Genomic DNA, 20,818 nt, shown 5'->3' on the forward strand with positions numbered 1-20,818 from the left:
GGTTGGGGGGGGTGTGCTGAAACTATCGTGCCGAATCTTTATCGCTGTGTAGCATTAATTTTATGATAATAGTTGGTTTATGACATGATCTATGAGAGAAGAAAGTGAATTTTAAAAGCTTTCCTGAAGATTTAAAAAAATAATTAATTACATGCGGGCTAGGATATGATTAACACTTGCAAATAATGTAGTGCACGCTCATACTCAAAAATATTTTCCCAGTTGGGGCAACTCAGCCACCCAGCTTTGAGAGTGACTATTCGAATTAATAGTTGTGGGTTTTATAAATACTATGGTGATGTTGTGCAGGGTCGCTGACTGGTGTGAAGCCATCACTCAACCGAAATTTAGGCACAAGGCCAAACGACAGTACAAATGAATTTTTCACTGCTGACTACTGCCTTCGTCGTCTTTCCTCATTTCCTCCCGGCGCCCGGCACAGCTGTTGAGCAAACCTTGTCTTACTTTTTAAGTCTGTTTACTTTGCCACCAAAGTGTGTATTCTTTGCCGATAGGTAAGGTAATGCGTTTTGAGTACATCGAGACTTATCGCAAAGAGCTTTTGTCATTGTGATGAACTTGATGAGAAGTCTTCCTTTTCTCTTTGATAAACACTCAGAGCTCTTAAATGACTTCGTAAGACTGACCTGGTTTATCGTTCCGCTCCATCGGGCAAGGCCAGTCTTACCGAGCCGAAGTGACGACATTGACGATTCGGGCTAGAGTCAGAATAGACAAAAAAAATTATATTCGGACTCTGAATTGAGTCCAGCATGAAGTTCATTCCGATTTCCGACCGTTGCTCCTAAATATTTCCTGCATTTATGATTTTTTTTTCGATTAATAACAATAGGCCGTCGTTATTCGGAGTCCGAATAACATTTTTTCATATTCGGACTCGAGTCCGAATTTACTCGGGTCCTGAAAAAAGGAAGTGTCTTCGTTCTATAGATTTAACATTCAGTGCTTCCAATTTTCCGCCATTTTTTAGTTTCCCCCACACCTTTTCTGTCGATCCGATGCCCGCCCCCTCATTGATACGCCCCCCCCCCCCCCCCCATGTTTCCCACTTTCTTTGTTGAAAAAAAAAGGTAAAATTGAAGATTAGCAGACCACCTGGCACCTGCATATTATGAGCTGTGTAAAAAAAAATAGACCGATTCGTTCAAATACACAAGCCTTTGTCATATCGATTGTTTACCAAGAAAAAGTTGTGTTGCTGTGTAGAGCTGAGCATACGGAAACTTTTGATTCCATAGACCAGCGCACAATTCATTACGTAGATCTACGTCAAGACTAGCTTATTATTGTAATAATGATCAGTTGCCGGGGGGAAAAAGACTGACGCGTATACGACGTTCAACGCCCGGACCGATAGTGCCCCCCTCCCCGACACGCACACAGCCACACGTGTGCAGGCCGCCCATCCGACCCCGACACATGCTAACGAGCCATCTTTAATTGCTTTTGATGACCTCTTGACAAATAAACATTTATTAGAAGCGCTATAACTTTTCAGGCCGGCCCCAAATTCATCGTAAGATTAAAACTCGGCTCCTAGTGTACAAAATGCCTTTTTGCCCGAAGTGATCCCGGTCTCTACCCAGCCTGAGGCGAGTCACGAATGAGGCAGGACAGGAAGCCGGATTCATGAGTCACAGGAAGTCGGAAGTGATGTCATGCTGGACAAGAATCAGAGTCCGAATAACATTTTTTCATATTCGGACTCGAGTCCGAATAGTCACTTCGTATTAACTATCAAGACGTGAGTTTTAATATCCAGTTAATAATCACTAATCATAACATATCTAGATTTTCTAGATGGAAGTGGTTATTCTCACCCGTCTCACCCGGGGTGAGAATAGAAATACGATCGACCTCTCACCCCGGGTGAGACTTGCTACTGTAGGCTATTCTCACCCAGTGTGAAACAAGACCTGTTTTTCCTAATTTCGGAATACTTTCTATCGATGTAGATGATCAAATGGATAAAGGCAAAGAAAAGATTACGTTTATAGCACAAAAAAGGAAGCAAATTTTATCGACTACAAAGATGCTATGGCTATTTCACTTTTCGAATCGAGCCGAACTACGGGGGTCGCCATTTTGTTTTGCCCGGAAGTTCTCGCAAGATCTACTCCTCCCCTCTTCTCTCTCTCTGTTTCTTTCTGAATACTGTCTATCGGTGTGGACGATCAAATTGACCAAAACAAAGTTAAAAAATGATGTTAAAACACAAAAGTAAATTAATTTGGTCGTCTACAAAGATGTTACGGCTATTTAACTTTTCGAATCGAGCCGAACTACACAGGTCGCCATTTTGTTTTGCCCGAAAGTTCTCGCGTTACTCCTCTCTCTCTCTCTTTCTCTCTCTCCACTGCCCACAGACAAAATTGTACGCTTTTAGTAATGGAACGTTTGTTCACGGCACAGAATTCTACAATTTTTCTGTTATCACAGTGCAGAATTCTGTGGTTTAGGGTGAATGCAAAATTGATTGGCTATAATGGTGAACGCGCACCGGGTGAGAATAGCCAAAAGACTCGCCTGCACTGTTCTCACCCGGGGTGAGAATAGAGGTGGCCTTTCTAGATCTAGATCAGATCTTGATTTAGATTTATCTAAACTGACCCTCGAACCTGCATCATTCATATGAACAGAACAAACAAGTTGAGTTTAGTGTCTTTCACAGGTTAAATGGGACATTTTAAATACTTGTTCAAAAAGAACATGGATATGCCTGATATATATTATACAGATCTAGATCTATATATGCTGGATATATGTATGAAGAAAAACGAAGTGACTATTTCTCCGACGGCTCGGGAAAATAAAGTTGAACTTTATTTCTCCGAACGGTTTCTGATTTCGAGATTTTTTGGTGTTATTTGCCAGATTTAGACGTCATCTTTGATTCTGCCTTTCTGCGAGGACTGGAAGGAAGCATTTTTTGCATCAAATTCAATTTCTAGAGCTAGAGATTCTTAAATGTATGATGAATATTCAGATATTTCAATTGTGGTTGGGACAACGTTCCCGGACCATACTTCATTTGAAAATACCGTCAAAAGGTGCTGCGAGAAAACAAGACTGCCCGACCTTGGCAGTAACCTATTTTGCTTTTTGTCACCCAGCAAAAACTAAAATCCTTCATGTAAAAAAAAAAAGATCCCTTCAATTTATTTTCCCGAATGTTCAGAGAAATAGAGCCGGCCGAAGAAAAAAGTAGGCTACATCTAGAGCAACATTTATCGTAGTGGAATAACTTTGCTTTTTTCTGTCTCTACAGATTCTTGTGCTTGCTTATAATGTTCAGGTTGCATTGGTCTTTATTTTGTATCCTGCTGCTGTGATTATAAATTTAAGTATTAGGAAAGGACAATATTTTGTGCTCTGTTGAGATATAAACCTGACTTAGGTGTTTGATATGACTTTGCTGTTGGGTCTTGGCATTTTTTTGTGTTTTGACTGTGGCATTCTCAGTCGGCCCTGGTTTACAGTAATGTTAGTTATTTCATATTTTTGCCTCTTTGCTGGGGTCTTATTTTATATACAGTATCTAAATAATTCATTTTGTCTTGCTGATTGCATATCTTGTGTTAAAACAGGTCATTTCAAGGGCAGGGCACATTGATATTTTTTTTCAAACATGAAAATAATGGGCTTAATTTTGATTATTTTCTATCTAGCTTTGTGACATTTTTGGGGGTCTTTTTTAACTTAAGTTTCCAGAGTAACAAATATGAAAAAGAAAGGTTATGAAATTACCATTTTGTGAACCTTAGGAAATGGAGGGCAAAGTCATTTCACCTTTTTCTGACGTAGTTTATCTTGTTCTGTTTTTCAGAAGTAAGACAAGTCATGGCTGCGTACTGGAAAGAACACTCCAAGCAGGGTTCAGTAGAAGAGATGATGCTGGACAATACTGCAGAGGAGCTGTCGAAAGAAGAACTCCCAGAAATACTTTCCTATTTACCTGAGTATGCTGGCAAAGATGTCATTGAGCTTGGAGCTGGCATTGGGTATATAGATTTTATAGTGGTTGAGTTCTAATTTATACATAATTACAGATATTTCAATTTTTGAAATAAGATCAAAATGTTTTATTGTGATATAAAGTCAAATGATTTTTTCCCCAATAAATTACTCAGAATGTTCAAAAATGAAAATAGAATTCTTCCTTTTATCCCTTTAGATCTATATGTTGATTATTTAGGTGAATTAAATTAGCCTTGCAGACTTGGGTGTCAATTGGGTGTTTTCTTGTGATTTATAAAATGGCTTTTGTGAAAAGGTTTTTATTGCTTTGATTGTGGATATTTTATATTTTCAAGTTGTTGTTTTTTTTTATCTTTTCAGACGATTCACAACAGAAATTGCAAAGAAAGCTAAAAGTGTTGCTGCTGTTGATTTTATGGAGGAATTCATCAACAAAAACAAAAAGACAAACCAGAATTTTAATAATATAGAATACGTGGTTGCAGATGTGACAAAATTGGATAGACCAAAAGAAAGGTAAATAATTTTTATATTTGTCTTTACCATGTAAATGTTTGCAAGAAAAGACAGAAAATGTAGTTTAGAATACTAAGCTTAATATTTTGTGATGATTGTTAACACTTTGCTGTCACTTGGTCATTGGTGCAATAATGCGCCTGTGAAAATGCCAAGCCAAACGGCGCCAGGCACGAGAAGTCCATTTCAGCCACTCTCCTGGTTGGGTGACTAGATGGGGTATATTGTACTGCTGGCTGTGTGACTGCAAAGTGTTAAAGTAAATTCCACTTTTTCTGCTGTAAACACCCTTCCCTTTTTCTGTGTGGTAGAAAGGGCCACAAAAGGGAATATTTTATGAGAGAAGAAAGTTATTTCTATAAATTGATCTCAATATAATCAAAGTAATTGTTTTGTTGTTCAACCAAACTTAAAATCTACTTTGGATCGAGCAAACTTGATGTCATTTTGCTTTTATCAATGTTGGATCTGTGGTTTTATGTGAGTTGTACAAATACTTTTGTATTGAAGTCAAGACTTTTAAAAATTACTCTTCAGTGCTGACCTCATCTTCTCCAACTGGTTGCTCATGTACTTGAATGACAACGAAGTTCAAGAGTTCTTCAGGAAACAGCTGAGCTGGCTGCGGCCAGGGGGTTATCTTTTCATCAGAGAGTCATGCAGACATCAGTCAGGTGAGCTTAATATTTTTAAAGAAGTGAAAGACGGAAAAGGGGTGGAGGGGGGGGGGGGGGGTAATAGGAGGGCGGAGGCTTCTTTATGTGAAGGTAAGAGGCGTGCATCTCATTCCAAAGTATTTTTACAGTATAAATAGTCAACAGAACCTCTGACAACAGGATATGGCTATCTGAAAGATGGGGGGGGGAGGGGGGGGGGGGGCTACTGTGCTCTCTGAGGAAAACAGGCCTATGTCTGTGGACTATGTCAAATGGACAAGAGCTGATTGATCATGGAATTACAATAAGCAGAATATTATAGAGGGCTTGATTTGAACTAGGATTCGGCATCGGCTGTTGTCATGCATAAAAAACTTTCAAATATATCCATCTTATATATACCATTTGCGATTAATGCTTTGTTGTGTCTTTTACTCTGTGAGTGAATGAAATGTATTCTAGACAAGTTTCTGTTGTAATGGAAAAGAACACTTTAGATTATTTTTATTATCTTTAGTTTTAGTAAGAGTTTTATGGCACTTGCAATTGCAACACAAATATAATAGATAATTTATAAATGCCTAAGATTAGACTTGTTACTAGAGAAGAACAAACAAAGAAAAAGAAGAGAGATAAGGACGATAGATGCTCGATAGGAAAGAAGTAGTAAATCACACCACAGCACCCGCCAACCATCCACTTATTTTTCTCTTTATACACAGGAAATAAAGACAGGGGTGCAAACCCAACTGAATACAGAGACCCAGAGTTGTACGAGGCATTTTATTCTTCAACCACCATGCCCTGTGATGAGAACAACTTCTACGGTTTTGATTTGGTTGTATCAAAGAGTGTGGACACGTATATCAAGGTATGGCTTATGTTTTGCTGTATAGTGTTCTGTTGTTGAGTAAAGATGAAATAAAGTGTTGGCCACTGACCTGTGCTTAGAGAGGCATTGTACAGGAAATGATATAAAAATGCAGGTGGGTTTAAAAAACCCTGAAATTATAGATTAATTTATTTATCGACAAATCAAATCTCATACGATATTTACTGTTTGTATGACATATTCAAACGTTGATGCCATTGAACAGGTAAAAAAACTTTTTAGAATGACTGGCCACTATGACACCATTGGTAGCAGCTTTGACCAACAGCTGTTAGTTTGATTGTCGAATCTGAACAAAATCTGAACTTTTTATATCAGTTTTTTTGTTTGTTTGTTTTTGTAAAGTGTTTTACGGTGCTCGCATTTGCATAAGGTCATATGAGCGCGCAGGACACACCTAATATTTTCAGTTGGTAGGAAATTTTGAATTTTGCCCGGGTGGCGGCGGAAGCCTACTCTTATCGATTTTAGACCACCAAGGGATCTTTAACGTGCGCAACTTGCATACGGGCCCTCCGAGATTTTTCGCCCTTGTCCGAGAAGGCTAGGTGTAGATCTTTCCTACCAGAAGATCAGGGGTGTGGCAGAAAGACAGCAGTAAGAAGAAGTGTAGGAATAACAGTAGAAAGGCTGCAGAAAGAATCAGGAGCCCAGAGGAAGGGGCAAAGTGGGTGAGGGGGTGGGGGCAGAAAGAGGAGACGAAAGCAGACGACAGCACATTGCTAGAGAGCAGGAAATGAGGTGAAATGAGATAAATTTAGAGAAGAAAATTTTTCGGTCGCTACCCGGATTCGAACCCGGGACCTTTTGAATGACAGGCCAACACCTTAACCTCTAGGCCACGAGAGCCCCTATTAGTTTTTGAAAACTTCTTCCTGGAATCATCGCATCATGTTTCTTCACTGTGGTGACGTTTCTCTTGTTGCGTCTCTGTTCACTTGTTGTCTCATCTGTCATGGTGTTTGTGAGTGTCGCTCGGTGTGTTGTGTAGCCGAGCTGTGTCCTGTGTTCGTTCACCTGTTTATTTTCATCAGTCGTAGTCAATTACTAGTACAAAAGGACAGCTTGTTTTTTTGTTTAATAAAGCCAAGCTTTCAAGAATGGCTTGTTTGTCTTGCTTTATGTCAGCTGTGTGCTCTGTATTCATCGCTATGATCTACACTTCATGCAGGAGGTGATTAATCTTCTGCAAAATTAAAACTGAATCCTTTATTCAAGCCCTATCTAGATATTCTGATGTTTCATTCAGATGATCTATATGGCTTCCAGGTGGTTATCAGAGATGTAGTTGGTTACGTAATTTAATTCAAAACTTATTGTGGGGATATTACTTCTAATTATCTTCCTATTGTCAGCTTGCATGACTTTAAGGGGCTTTTTGGGGAGTTTTATGTTGCCCCTTTTTTTTTTAACCTAAGCTTAATGACTTAATGCTGTATTTTTATTTTACTTGTCATTCTCATCATGAATGAAATTGTTGATCAGATTGTACTCTAATCTTTCATATTTTGTTTGCAGAGAAAGAACAACAGCAATCAAGTGATCTGGCTGATAGAGAAAGTGAAGAGAGACAACTCTCAGAACCATGGCTTCAAGAGCTTTCAAGAGTTTTTGGACAATCAACAATATTCAGCGAGAGGAATTCTTCTGTATGAAAAGATTTTTGGCAGAACTTATGTCAGCACTGGTGGTCCAGAAACAACAGAGGTTTGTTGTTTCATCTTTTTTTTAAAATGTAAAAAGTAATGAAGCTACTTTCTTCAAGATTTTTTCCAAAGGTGTTTTACCCCACCTGTCCAAGTTTAGCATCTGCATCAAGTAGCATCTGACAGAAACCAACATAGGAGTTCACGTTTTCATTGCTTCTTGGTCTTCATATGTCCAGGTTACATGTGAATGCGCAATTTGTTTAATTTTCTTTTATGGGCTTGCAGTCTATATTTAGTGATCTGTACAGTAGCAAAGCACATTTAGCTGAAACCTGACTTGTATGAAGGTATTATTATTATCGTTATTGTTATTATTATTATTTGACATGTGTAGGAGAACTGATTGAAGAAAATCTGCTGACTAAAATTTAATGGATATTCCTGAGACTGGTCTGTCGAGCACTATTAGCATTTCCTGTCTTTCTATCAAGAATGCTGCAATATTTATTGGTTCAAGAAAAGAATTTTCTTCACCAATATGAGACACAAAGAAAATGAAGTCAAAAGTATTATATTTACTAGATTTCTGTGTGTTTTGACGCATAAATGCCTTCTGGTGTACTTGTACTGTGGAGATGATGAGCACTACTTTACAGTATTTTTTCTTTTGTTATATTGCTTTGCACTTCTTTTTCCTGCCTCACACAGTATAATCATGTCTAACTTTTGTCCTATATTATTTTTGCACGGAATGGAGTAACAATTAATATTTTTCTTTTTAACAGGAGTTTGTGGAGCTTCTTAACCTCCAAAGGGGTCAACAGGTTTTGGATGTAGGAGGTGGTATTGGTGGAAGCGCTTTTTACATGGCAAAGGTGAGGATAAAATGTCAACCCACAAGAAGTGCAAATTATTTTTTTAGACCTTGTATGATATATGATATTTTCATCATCACCATCATCATCATCACTGTATTCAGCAGGTAGTAAAACGGTTAAGACTTGGTTGTATTTCCAAAATATTTAATGATAAGTTCAACATTTTGCCCTAACGGGCTTCATCAGGAACATTCAAAATATAAATGACTCAACTAGCTGCAGAAACCAAAGTGCGTACATTGCCTAAAGGTGCGATGAACACAAATCGGAAAGGCCAGAGCAAGGGGAACACTACGGCAAAAAGTGGTACAGAGAGAGAGAGAGGGAGAGAGAGGGAGGGAGAGAGAGAGAGAGAGAGAGAATATGCGCATGGAGGTAAGGAATATAACGAAATGGTGAGGTGGGCGCAAATTGGAAAGACCAGAGAAAGGGGAACTCTAAGGCAAAAAGTGGTAGAAAGAGAGAGTTGTAGGAGAAACAAGTGTGTGGAGGTAATGAATATAACAGAAAGGGAGAGGGTTACTGGAATACAACGCACAATTAGTACCTTACGTTTTAAATTTAAGGTCCTTGAAATGTGGCTCGTCAATGTTAAGGCCAGCAAGAATTTTGTGAGACTCCAAATTCCAAATCCACATTGATTCTCTTTGGTTGAGTTTTTCTTTAGTTGGATATTGGACTATTTCAATACTTTGAAGTTGCAAATCGGAGGCTCCATTGTGACCAGGACTGTTGAAATGTTGGCTGACTGGTTTTCTGTACTGAATACCTATGGTTATTAAACCTAACTCTAAGTGTGGTGGTAGTTTTGACCTACATATTGAGCTGGATAGACTTTACATGATATGAGGTAGATTACATTTTTGGTTTCGCAGGTGATGCTGTGAGAAAGTTTTCTTTTAAAGTGGGGGCCTTCCACAAAGTTGGTAACTTTCATGTAAGCACATGTTTTGCATCTAGGTTTTTGACAAGGATAATTTTGAGCAGGGAACATGGGTTTCTCAGAGGTGAGGATGTGGGTGTTACTGCTCTAGTGCGAATGAGGAGGTTGTCAAGATTAGGAGGCTATTGAAGTGCAATCAGAGGGGAATCGGGGAAACAGGTTTTCTTTTTGTCTGGTTTTTCCAAAATGCTTTTGTGTTGGCTGTGGATTTTATGTACGTAAGGTAGTTTTTGGTGATGGGTTGTGACGAAAAATGGTCTTTTCTGTTTGGGCTTAAGGGGTTTGTAGGTCAAGGTTTATGCGGTTCAATTTGCTGACTTTCTCGATAATGGGCGTTATATAATGTTTGCGGTATCCACTGTGAGGAAGTTTGGCCTTGAATTCTTCTATCCATTTTTTAAAAGAATTTTCACGGGAACAAATGCGGCGGAGTCTAAGTGCACCACTATAGACCACAGAACGGCATATGTTTGGGATGGTTGGAAGAAGGTGGGAGGTAATGCTTGGAGTTGGTAGGTTTTTTATACAGGTCTGTCTTAATTTTGTTATCTGCAATGAGATGGGACATGCCTAGGAAAGAAGTGGACTTACCTGGGCTGGAATAAGTAAAATTTGCTGTAGTGGTGCGCCTTGTTCAGATCAGTTAGAAATTTTTGGGTTGTTTCAGAGGAACCATTGTGCAGGGCGATAATGTCATCCATATATCGCATAAGTACAAATGGTTGGTTGGGAAGAGAGGAGACGTATTTGCGCCAAAAGTCAGCCATAAAAATGTTAGCATCATCATCATCATCATCATCATCATCATCATCATCATCATCATCATCATCATCATCATCATCACCACTGCCTTTCTCACCCTGCATCAGGGTATTGGCTATGAACAGCAAATCACTTTCCACCTTTCCCTATCCTTGGCTAGCCTCTTGATATTGGTCCATGCCTTCCCACTTTTCTGCACATGATGTTGTATTATATAGCAGTGTCACTGTATTTTTTTTTCTTCTAATGTGTTTTTTCCATTTTCTGGTCAGTTAATGTCATTCAGATTCTTGACCCTCGTCCTCATGCTTATATTGAAAAACATTTTTTTAGAAATCACAAGTAACTATACCTTGTTTTGCTCAGCATTTTCACCTTTTTTAAAAGATATTATTGAGAAAGAATTTTTTAAAGCAGCAAATTACTTAACCCTATCCGTACATCATCCATACGACATGGGGAACTCTGTGCCACCACTTTTCAAAGAAGAAATTTACTCATTAATCTGATCTGTAGGCTTTGCATAGCAGTCTGTCAAAATGATTTTTTGAGAAATACTGAAACAAAGAGATCTTCGTACTAGAAGTATTCTAAAATGTGAAGAATACTACCCCGATGGTATAGAATGACCCCAGGGCGTATGGATAGGGTTAATTTTCTGTAACAAAAATGGGGAAATTTTACACAGAAAGGTTTATTTTTGCTCAAAATATGGGTCTTTTACATGATTTTATTTCCTATTCTCTGTTTTGGTTTTAAGAAAGACGCATTTGTAGGCAAGGCATTGTTTGCTTACAGGAACAGGATAAAGTGTTGTGTTCTGTTCTTTAAACCATTCTTGGTCAATTTCTACAAAGACAACATACTCAACTTAATTTGTGGATTTTCTACCTCTTGTAATTCCCAGAAATTTGGTGTGAAGGTTGTGAGCATTGACCTGTCCTCAAACATGACACAAATTGGCTTGCAAAGAGCAGAGGAAGTTGGTTGTGGGCCTGACCAGGTTGTGTTTGAAATCGCTGACGCCACCAAAAGGGATTACCCAGCACAATCGTTTGATGTCATCTACAGCCGTGATACTATCCTTCACATTCCAGACAAGCTTGCTCTTTTCAAGAAATTCTATGTTAGTTTTTGTTTTGAAATACTCTCTTTTTAAGTCAGGGATCGGCTGTCAGCCTCCTGCAAGCGTAATCTAGTTTGCAAAGGAGTTTCGAAAGGCCTGGGTAATTTAATGCACAATTATTGTAACTATATGATTTCTAATTTCTCTTTGCTGGTTTTTTGTTTGTGACTTTTATCCAGTTCTCATTTATATGGCATTGGCTTGAGAAGGTAAAAAGGCTTCCTATCCCTCTTTTTTTCAGCTATTTTAACTTAGTTGACAGTTTTCGATGTATTTCCTCCTAGTCTTAATCGTCAGAAAGCATGCTTACAATGAAAATGCCATTTTGTCAAAACCAAGTGTTCTTCCACTGATAACCAAATCGATTTTTTTGTCAACTGTTGCTTAAATGTTATACAATACATTATCTTAATTGACAACATTGACATCCTGAGATTTTATGTGTGTTAATTCTCCAGTTAAGATAGCTATTGTTGTATATATTATAAGATTGACGTTGAAATAGTTTTGCATGAGATCTCTTTTCTTTGCCTAAGTAACTCCACTTTTTACAATCATTTCTTTCTTTCTCACTACAACAGAAATTCCTGCGCCCTGGAGGCAAAGTACTGATCTCTGACTACTGCTGCAGTCCCGATGAACACTCAGAGAAATTCAAGACTTATGTGAAACAAAGAGGATACAATCTCTTATCACCTGCTCAATACGGCAAGGTATCAATCTAGAGTTTCATTATAATACAACAGTTTCATGGTTATCTTGTAAAACTGTCTTGACTTGTAGAATTTGATTTCTGAAGTGAAGCACAAATTAGTCGCTATTTTCTTTTTTGTTGTTGTTCTAAAGGAACAAATGGATGTAGAGTTCTGTGCCTTCAAACAAACATTGATTTATCATGTTTGTGGAAGAGTACTTCGATATATTTCACTAGTAAAGCACAAATTATTATTGTGTGAGGGTACTTTCCTGAACCAGTGAATAATGGGTGCATTCCTCTGTTATTGTAGAGTGGAGGTTTATGTTTTTATCTCTGATTTTTATTTCTTTACTTCAGCAAATGATATACATGTAATACAACATCTATGTAAAGTGATTTTATGTTTTTATCATAGAAATGAAAAATTGTTGTTTGCATTTCTTAACCCTATCCGTACGCCCTGGGGTCATTTTGTACCCCCGGGGTTGTATTCTTCATATTTTAGAATACTTCTAGTACGAAGATCTCTTTGAAACTTTCAGTATTTCTCAAAAATTCATTTTAACGAACTTCTATGCAAAGCGAACGGATCAGATTAACGAGTAAATTTCTTCTTTGGAAAGAGGTGGCACAGAGTTCCCCACGTCATAGGGATACGATAGTAAAACACAACGTATGGATAGGGTTAAGTTATTAGGATGTTTATAAAATCATTACATTTATTTGTTCATAATTTGACCTCAGGTTCTCGAAGCAGCAGGATTTGTGAATGTCAGGGCTGAGGACAGATCTGCTCAATTTGCAAAGGTGCTCAAATCTGAGATTGCGAAAACTGAGAGTATCAAAGACGAGTTCATCAAGGTGCGTTCATCTCTTGCTTTTCCTATGTGGTACTGTTTATTATTTACTACTTTTGAAGAATCGAGATTTTTCTTTTCCCTCGTATGATATGAAAACAAATGGTGGTAAAATCTCTTTGAAGAATAGGGTGTACACTCATTCTTCTCTTTGTCTTAAAACTTTCTTTTTTTATGATGTAGATGTAAGTTATTTGCCCCTTTTTCATGCTTCTGATGGTTTTTGTTATCAGTCAGTTCTTTTGAATTTGTTGTGGAATAATAAACTGAGTGAATCAGAGGAGAGTGCAGACTTGATAGTTCTCCACAGGGTGGAGACATGTGTTTGGCTGGTTTCTTTTCATAAAAGATTGACTGTCTTGAGAGGACATTGCAGTCCCACTTTCACATTAAACAGGCTTTTGTTCACAGCCAGCCTTCCTGCCTAATCATCGTGACATGTGTTTCATTTTTTGCAGTTGCATCGAGATTAAATAATATTTTCACTAGGGTTTAGCAAATGGTGAAGTACTGAGTAATAGTGAACACACAATGGAATCAAGAATTTGTACTTATGTTTGAACCTGTTTTGTGAGCTTGTTAATTCAAACTTGACAGTGGGTGTTTGGCGGGTGCTTTGGTGTGGTTTGCTTCTTCTTTCCTATCTAACATCTATCTTCCTTATCTCCCCTTCTTCTTTTTTATGTTTGTTACTCTCATGTTACACTTCTAATCTTCTGGCACTCTTATGACCTTATGCAGTTGTGAGCGCCGTAAAACCTCTACTAAAACTAAACACACTTGACACAGATTTTAAGCTTTTCTATAATAACAAATCCTCCTCCCCCGCAGTGTGATGGATATGAAAAGCCCAATTCGCTGAACCATTGATTCGTTTATTTTATATTGAGCATAATCTTGACGGATAAATTGTCTGCCAAAAAGTCTGTCTTCTATGCATGCATGCTATTTGTGTAACCAGAGCAGTTAGAAAGGAATTCTTCCATTTGCAGTATGATGAAAGGTTATTGAATGCTCGTGAGAATAATATATTTTTATTTTCTTGTTACAGGAATTCGATGAAGATGGATATAGGTACATTGTGGATGGATGGAAGGAGAAGTTGGGCCGTGTTGAAATTGGAGATCAGAGATGGGGACTCTTCTACGCTGAGAAATCTTAGATAGCAATGTGCAGATTGGGAATTTCACGCTCATTGTCATTTCTGTATAATTTTCCTCATGGAAATATTGAAGCTTATTCTGGGAATATTACTTTGTTTTATCTTTTGAAAATTTTCAGCCTTTGAAATAAGTTTGGCAGTATTTAAATCTGTGACATAAGACTCAACATTCTTATATGATACTGTAAGGGTTGATGCAGTATTTTGAATACATTGAAGAGCTGAGGAAATTTTTTATAGTTGCAATGCTAAAATATCTTCTCTCTTCTTTAAGCTGATTTTTAAGTTTCTCATGATTTTAATCTTTATTCCATACATCTTGGGCAGAGGACAAGTCAGTTTTCAGTAACTGAATCACTTTTCATTTTGTCAAAGAAGGCACTCTCGTTGGAGTGTGAAAAGAACTCTCAAATGTTTACAAAGCATGTTAATTTCTTAATTTTGGGAAAAGTTATCTGTCTTTCATAAAGAGATGAGTTTTATGAAGTCAGTCTCGCCCATTTTGCTTCCTTCTTATCTGTGGCTAACGCACAAAGCTATTGTAAAATTGCTTAGGGGTGTGTTCTTAAGGTTGATAATTTCTTTGAATATTTGATTGCTATAGATATCAGTCTTGTAGCTGACTTTCTATTTTGTATATTTGTACATTGATTCAACAGCAAAACAAAAGTCATTTCTTTGTTATTGTGACTTTATCTGCCCTAATACACTTTATTTTGCTGTTCCTACATGGGCATACAATTTTGTTCATTCAGTCTATCTCCCGTCTACAATCCTCCAGAAAATCTGTCAATTTGTTGTAATTGAAGCAAAGTTAGTCATTTTGTGTGTATAATGCAGTGACAGAACATTTGAGTAGCATTTCAAGCTGTATTTCAATTGAAAGATGAGACCTAGTCACCTAGTTCCGTTTTAGTTACATAAAAACCACAACAACATTGACATCTTCACACACAGGTGTTTATCAAGATTTCTCTCTCAGCTTAATCCCCCCCCCCCCCCCCCCCCAACTCAATTTTGTCATGCGTGCAGGTCTGTGATATTGAAAGAGAAATCCAAGTCTCAGCAGTTGATTTTTCCGTCGGGCTAGCTTGTTATTTTCTCTTGGTGGGTAACACTGAGGTGGAGATGGAATGGCGAGTTAGTCTTTTATAGCCTACGGTGGGGATGGAATAGCATGTTAGTTTTGCAAGGTCTATTCTAGTGTGGCTTTTTATCTCTTTGTGATCTCTTTGTGGAATCTGTTTTGTCCACTCGCTGCAACAGTCTTCTGAAAAGGTATACTTCCATGACATAATATGTTGGGTTGACTTTTTGCATTTAGTAGGTCAGCTCTTGTGATAAAGTTGACATGATTCTGGTATATGTGGGAGTGTGAAAGTTGTGCCAAGGCAGAAAGAAAGAATGAGTGAAATGCTCTTTGTTCTTAGTGGAATACAATCTTAATGTCTTTCATTTGTGTGAGATCAAGTCCTTGCTAAGTGGAATATATCAAAGCTTCATGCATGACTTTATTTTTCATGCTAAAGGGATTATTAAAATTACTATTCGTTTTCTCTTTCATCTGTAGGATGAAGTCTGTTTTTGCTCAGCTTATGAGAGCAGTACTGCTCATTCTATGTATGTGTTCATTGAATATGTTTTTTTTCTATTACCTTCTCTTAAAATGCATTCCCAACTTTGATGGTTACAGTGACTCTGTAATGGCATTAAATTTAATTCAATTTCACGTGCCAGTGACAGATGACCCATGTAAAAGTTAGACCGTGCGTTAATGAATAACCATTCTAATAACTTATAAAATTGTTCAGTCATTGTAAGATTCTAGCAAGGACTCTGGCTAAATGTTGAATTTATTTTATAGAAAAGTGTACCAGACCTCTGTGAGCATATTGTCAGCGTTATTCCACAAGCCCCAAACTAAGTTTTTGAAGTTTAGAGTAAATTAAAGCAAAAGAGAGCGCCCAAATCATAACCATGACTTGGGTTTCTCATTATTTTTCCATCAGAATCTAGGAAGGAAATTACAAAGCAAAATGAAACTATATTGTAAGATGCCACTTATTGTATTTATTGAAACAACGACTTTATCTGGAAACTCCCAGCAATTGAATGAGGCAACTTTAGAATGGCCCTGGCAATATTATTGTTTCAATTGCCGCACACTTATGTCATAGTTGCTGATGCGATGGAAGAAAGCCAAGCCTCTCATTTTTACCTCTGTGTACTTTTGTCTAATATTTTTAAATTAAGGAGTGTACACATGTTAAAGGAACAGGTATTCTTTAATGTGCATATTGTAAATGCAGATCAGAAATTATTTGTTTTTGCACTTCTCTGATGTGATTTTTAAACAGGTCTCTTGATCATTGATACTGCTGACGGTTTACAGCCTTATTTTGCTTGTTTTTAATTCAGAAGTTTAATAGTTTGATAAAGTAGTGGTTTGTAATGGCAAGATGTACCTTACTATCATATATTCATATCGTCCTGTCTTTCTTGGAAATGAAAGATGCTGACTCGGATGAATGTTCTATGAATGGAAAAACATGGCCATTGCTACACATTCTCTTCCAAGGGGTGGGAAATTGTGTTCTAAGCTTTAATGTCTTGCCAATAGAGAAAGGGATGTTAAAATTTCCCATCTCACTTGGAGCAGTGCATTTTATGCCTTTTATTGACCACTTTTAGGGGTATTTGTTTACCCTAGCATGAAGGGTACAGTAGTCGGTATTAATTGTGACTATATATTTTTTGTCAACTCTGTTTGATAGAGCCTAAGAGCACTGCTTCTCGCTTTGACAAAACTGCCATTCATTGTGAGCTCATTTTGCAATTGAGCTCCACCAAAATCTCAATTTTTAATCTTATTAATTTGTGATTGGTTGGGGGGGGGGTATCCAAAAGTAAGTGTATATTTGTATCATATACTGCATATGCCTCACAACCCTGTGAACATTTATTGTCTTTTGACAAAGAAGTTCAGTAAATTATGATTGCACTAGATTCGGAAAGAAAGTTTTACAAATCTATGTATTTGTTAATATAATATATATATAAAAGTTTTGCAATAAAACCAAAATTTATAAACTTTGAAGAAGGTTGTTGTTTTCTGACTATTTTAATGAGTGTTTTTGCTGGTTAGATAGTTAAAAAATAGCCTGGAGTGTTTGTCTTCAGTGCTACAAATTACAAGTTTGACTCAGTGGTCTTCCAACCATGTTTATTGGCCAACTGTTCTAGTTGTTGACTGCTTAAAGTTATTGTAAAAATTAAGCCCTTTTTTTTCTCAATAACTTCTCTAAACTTATTCATTTGGGAACAATCTGACAAAGAAACAAAATGTACTATGGTGATTACCTTTGTTATTTTGTTGTTGTTTTCTTACTTCTACTCAACTGGAATAGCCTGCATTTTTCTTTCTTCTTTTTCTCGATCGCATCACACCTGAAGTCTGGTATCTGTCATACATTGGGCCGTTCTGCTCAGTTCATCTGTCGGCTCGTATAGCTTCTCTTGTAGCGTCAGTGGGGTTGGCCACGTTTCCTGTCTCAGGGCCCTGTGGGTCTTGCAGTGCTGAAGGATGTGTTCAACAGTTTGGCCCGCCTCTCCACACTGGCATTTTGGTGATTGTACTAGTTTAAAACATCTGTACATACATTGTCTCAGTCTTGTGTGTTGTGTCCTTAGTCGGAAGATAATTACTTGGTGGGACAGCTCATGGTAGCTATCTGGTGTCTGGGGTGCTTTAGATAGTGTATTTATAATAGTTTTTATTTCTGTGTAGTTAACGCTGTTGTTTGGTTGCTCTTTCTGTGCTCCTAGTTTGGCCATCCTGTCTGCCTGCTCATTTCCTAAGACACCACAGTGTGATGGATTCGACTGCAGCTTGATCCTCAGACATGGGATGTCCTCAATTACTTTTCGTAGCCTTGGTAGTTCGCCGGCAGTGATTGCCTGCCTGCAGTACTGACATGGCGTCAGTTAGGAATACTGCTTGGCTTTGGGGGTCTACCACATTCTTGATGATGTTTGCTGCATGTATTAGAGCCTCCGTCTCTGCCCTGTAGTTTGTACAATGTCGCCCTGTTGGGACTGCCTCCGCTTGTCATCGTCCATTTGGGAACTGTACGTACACTCCGGCTCCTCCTCTTTTCACAGCATCAGTGGCAGATCCGTCTGTATAGATCCTTATCCAAGCTTCTCGTGGGTATCTTTGTTCAAGCATGGACAGGGTGAAGGAATTCTTGCTCAGGTCGTTGTGGTCATCTTTTGTGGTGAACATAGGAATGAACATGTGTATAATTATGTTTGTGTTTTTCTTTTCCCATGATGGTTCCTCTGGGGTATGGTTCAGCATGTTCACTGTGGCTGGTAGATGGTCCTGTAGGGATCTTTAGTAGATTTTTCTGCTTTCTTTGATGAAGTTAGATCTTTTAAGTCTTGTGGTGTTTGATCTGGCTGTTCTTGTGTGCAGTATATTTTTATGATCCTCCATAGCTGTGGCTTTGGTTTACTGTATGAGGGCCTTGCATTCCCATCTCCTCTGCAGGGCCACTATAGATGTTGTTTGTTCCATCTTTTCTATAGGCGTTGACCTCATTGCTGTAGTGATTATTCGGAGAGCCTGGTTTTGCACTTTTTCCAGAGTGTATTTGTGAGTCTGTGCTACAGTCATCCATGCACTGGATCCGTACTCGAGATGGGGCCTGATTGCGCCTAGATAGACATGTCTAAGTGTTTTCTCATTTGCTCCCCACTGAGTTCCTGCCAGTTTTGTCATGATGCAAAGTTTCTTCCTGGCTTTATTTTCTGCATTTTGAATGCGTTGTTTCCATGTGAGACGCTTGTCAAAGATTATTCGAAGACACTTCTGTTGATTCTCAAACCTTTGGGTTTTTTTTGTCTAATGTGAGGTGTTTTTGGCTCAGCGTGGCTCAGAGTGAAGAGTGTAGCAGAAGACTTTTCTTTGATTACGGTTACACACCAGGTTTTTGTCCATGTAGTGAGTTTGTCCAATGCTAGTTGCATGCGATAGTAGAGATGAATTCCTCAGAGCACCAAAGAACCATACAATGCATACAATGCGACTTGTATTCCTTTGAGCAGTTCTTTCATGAGGTCATTGATGAAGAGGATAAAGAGCAAAGGTGGCATGACTCCACCTTGGGGTACTCCTTGTCGCAACAGCATTTTCCGTCCTTGATATCCATCCACCAGCACACGTGCTCTTCTGTTGTGTAGATAGGATTTGGTCCATTGGTACATGTTGCCTTGGATACCACTTCTAAGGAGCTTGACTAGTAGACCCTCCTTCCACACCTTGTCAAACGCTTTTTGTAGATCAATAAATGTTGCTTGCATCACTTTCTGTGACTGGAAGGAGTCCTCTATTACTTGGGACAAGTATGTTGTTTGGTCATATGTGCTCCGGAACTGACGGAATCCAGTTTGTTCCACTAAGATGTGTTGTGCCTCTAGGTACCACTGCATTCTGCAAGCTATGATGCGCTCCATTGTCTTACATATACAGCTTGTGAGTCTGACAGGTCTATAGCTTAATGGTCATGCCTTACTTTTCCCTGGCTTGAGGATCGGGATCATCGTTGCTTCTTTCCAGCACTGAGGTACTTGCCCTTTTTTCCAGCTCAAGTTGAATATATTCAGTAGAGTATGTAAGGCTGTGTTGCTCAGGTGTTGTAACATTTCGTTTGTAATTTCATCGGGGCCTTGTGATTTTCTTTGCTTCAGTTGATTTATTGCTTTTTTCAGCTCTTCCATGGTGATGTCCTTTTCCATTGCTTCCGGGATATTATTTGTACTTCTTTTTCTTCTTTCTTCTTTCCTCTTGTCTCTCTCTTGGTATTTTGATGTTGCTTTCTTGAGCATATGCTTTTACAAAGGTATGTGCTGCCCTTTTCTCCATTTCCATTTCTCCTTCAACTTCTAGAGCGATCTTGGCACTTTTATTTCCTTCGTCGTTTAGCCCCTTTACAAGCCTCCATAGTTTTATGGTGTCCTTTTTCGGGTTAAGTGTGTGCGTTTTGTCACTCCAGCTTTTCCTGATTCTCTCCAATTTAGTTTTGAGATAGTAGGCAGCCTACGTTTGTATTATCAGTTGTTCATGTGAAGGGCTTACATTATCCCGATGGGAATATAAAACAAAGAAAGATTTTTAAAAAATATACAGGTACATAATGTACAGGAACTCATTTAATAACCCTGAGGTAAGCTCTCTTGTCCCTAGTGTCAAATTTACTGGACTGATTCCTCATCGATGTGAAACATTTCCTGTACACCTATTACACAAACTACGTATGGAATTGGAAGGTAGGGAAAATAATGCTTATCATTCTCTCCTGACAAAGAAAATAAGCTTGTGGACCTGTCAGCTCGATGGATGCGTGACTGGCCATGGTCATTTATATTTCTAAAGCAGTTTCAATCTGGATCGCGAGTCAAACCAGTCATTGATAATGAATGTGGCCCACGGTGAAAAGTAAAACCAATATGTCATATAGTTTCCAGCTCTGAGAGGAGCAAAATATGACAGACATCTTCTGTCAGAGAGAGAGAGAGAGAGAGAGAGAGAGGGGGGGGAGAGGGAGAGAGAAAGAGAGAGAGAAGAAAGAGAGAGGGAGAAAGACGAACACAGAGACGGACAGAGAGAGAGAGAGAGAG

The 20,818-nt window shown here is 38.3% G+C and overlaps 1 protein-coding gene across 3 annotated transcripts in view; it reads left to right on the forward strand.

The window, feature by feature from the left end:
• Positions 1 to 17,234, forward strand: part of LOC101853380 (phosphoethanolamine N-methyltransferase 3) — a 32,954-nt gene extending 15,720 nt beyond the window's left edge. For 2 of the 3 annotated variants that reach the window (XM_005096277.3, XM_013081306.2), the window contains exons 2-11: positions 3,848 to 4,022; positions 4,360 to 4,515; positions 5,053 to 5,189; positions 5,894 to 6,042; positions 7,582 to 7,770; positions 8,498 to 8,587; positions 11,203 to 11,421; positions 12,003 to 12,134; positions 12,863 to 12,979; positions 14,027 to 17,234. In XM_005096277.3, coding sequence (XP_005096334.1) covers positions 3,848 to 4,022; positions 4,360 to 4,515; positions 5,053 to 5,189; positions 5,894 to 6,042; positions 7,582 to 7,770; positions 8,498 to 8,587; positions 11,203 to 11,421; positions 12,003 to 12,134; positions 12,863 to 12,979; positions 14,027 to 14,137 — 1,475 coding nt within the window. In that variant the 3' untranslated portion in view covers positions 14,138 to 17,234. Of the gene's footprint in view, positions 1 to 427; positions 516 to 3,847; positions 4,023 to 4,359; positions 4,516 to 5,052; positions 5,190 to 5,893; positions 6,043 to 7,581; positions 7,771 to 8,497; positions 8,588 to 11,202; positions 11,422 to 12,002; positions 12,135 to 12,862; positions 12,980 to 14,026 lie in introns of those variants that run through there. The other variant, XM_005096278.3, reaches the window with a different exon arrangement.
• The last annotated feature ends 3,584 nt before the right edge of the window (positions 17,235 to 20,818 follow it).

Source organism: Aplysia californica, unplaced genomic scaffold (assembly GCF_000002075.1).
Source record: "Aplysia californica isolate F4 #8 unplaced genomic scaffold, AplCal3.0 scaffold00125, whole genome shotgun sequence".
In the NCBI taxonomy this organism is placed as follows: Eukaryota; Metazoa; Mollusca; class Gastropoda; order Aplysiida; family Aplysiidae; genus Aplysia; species Aplysia californica.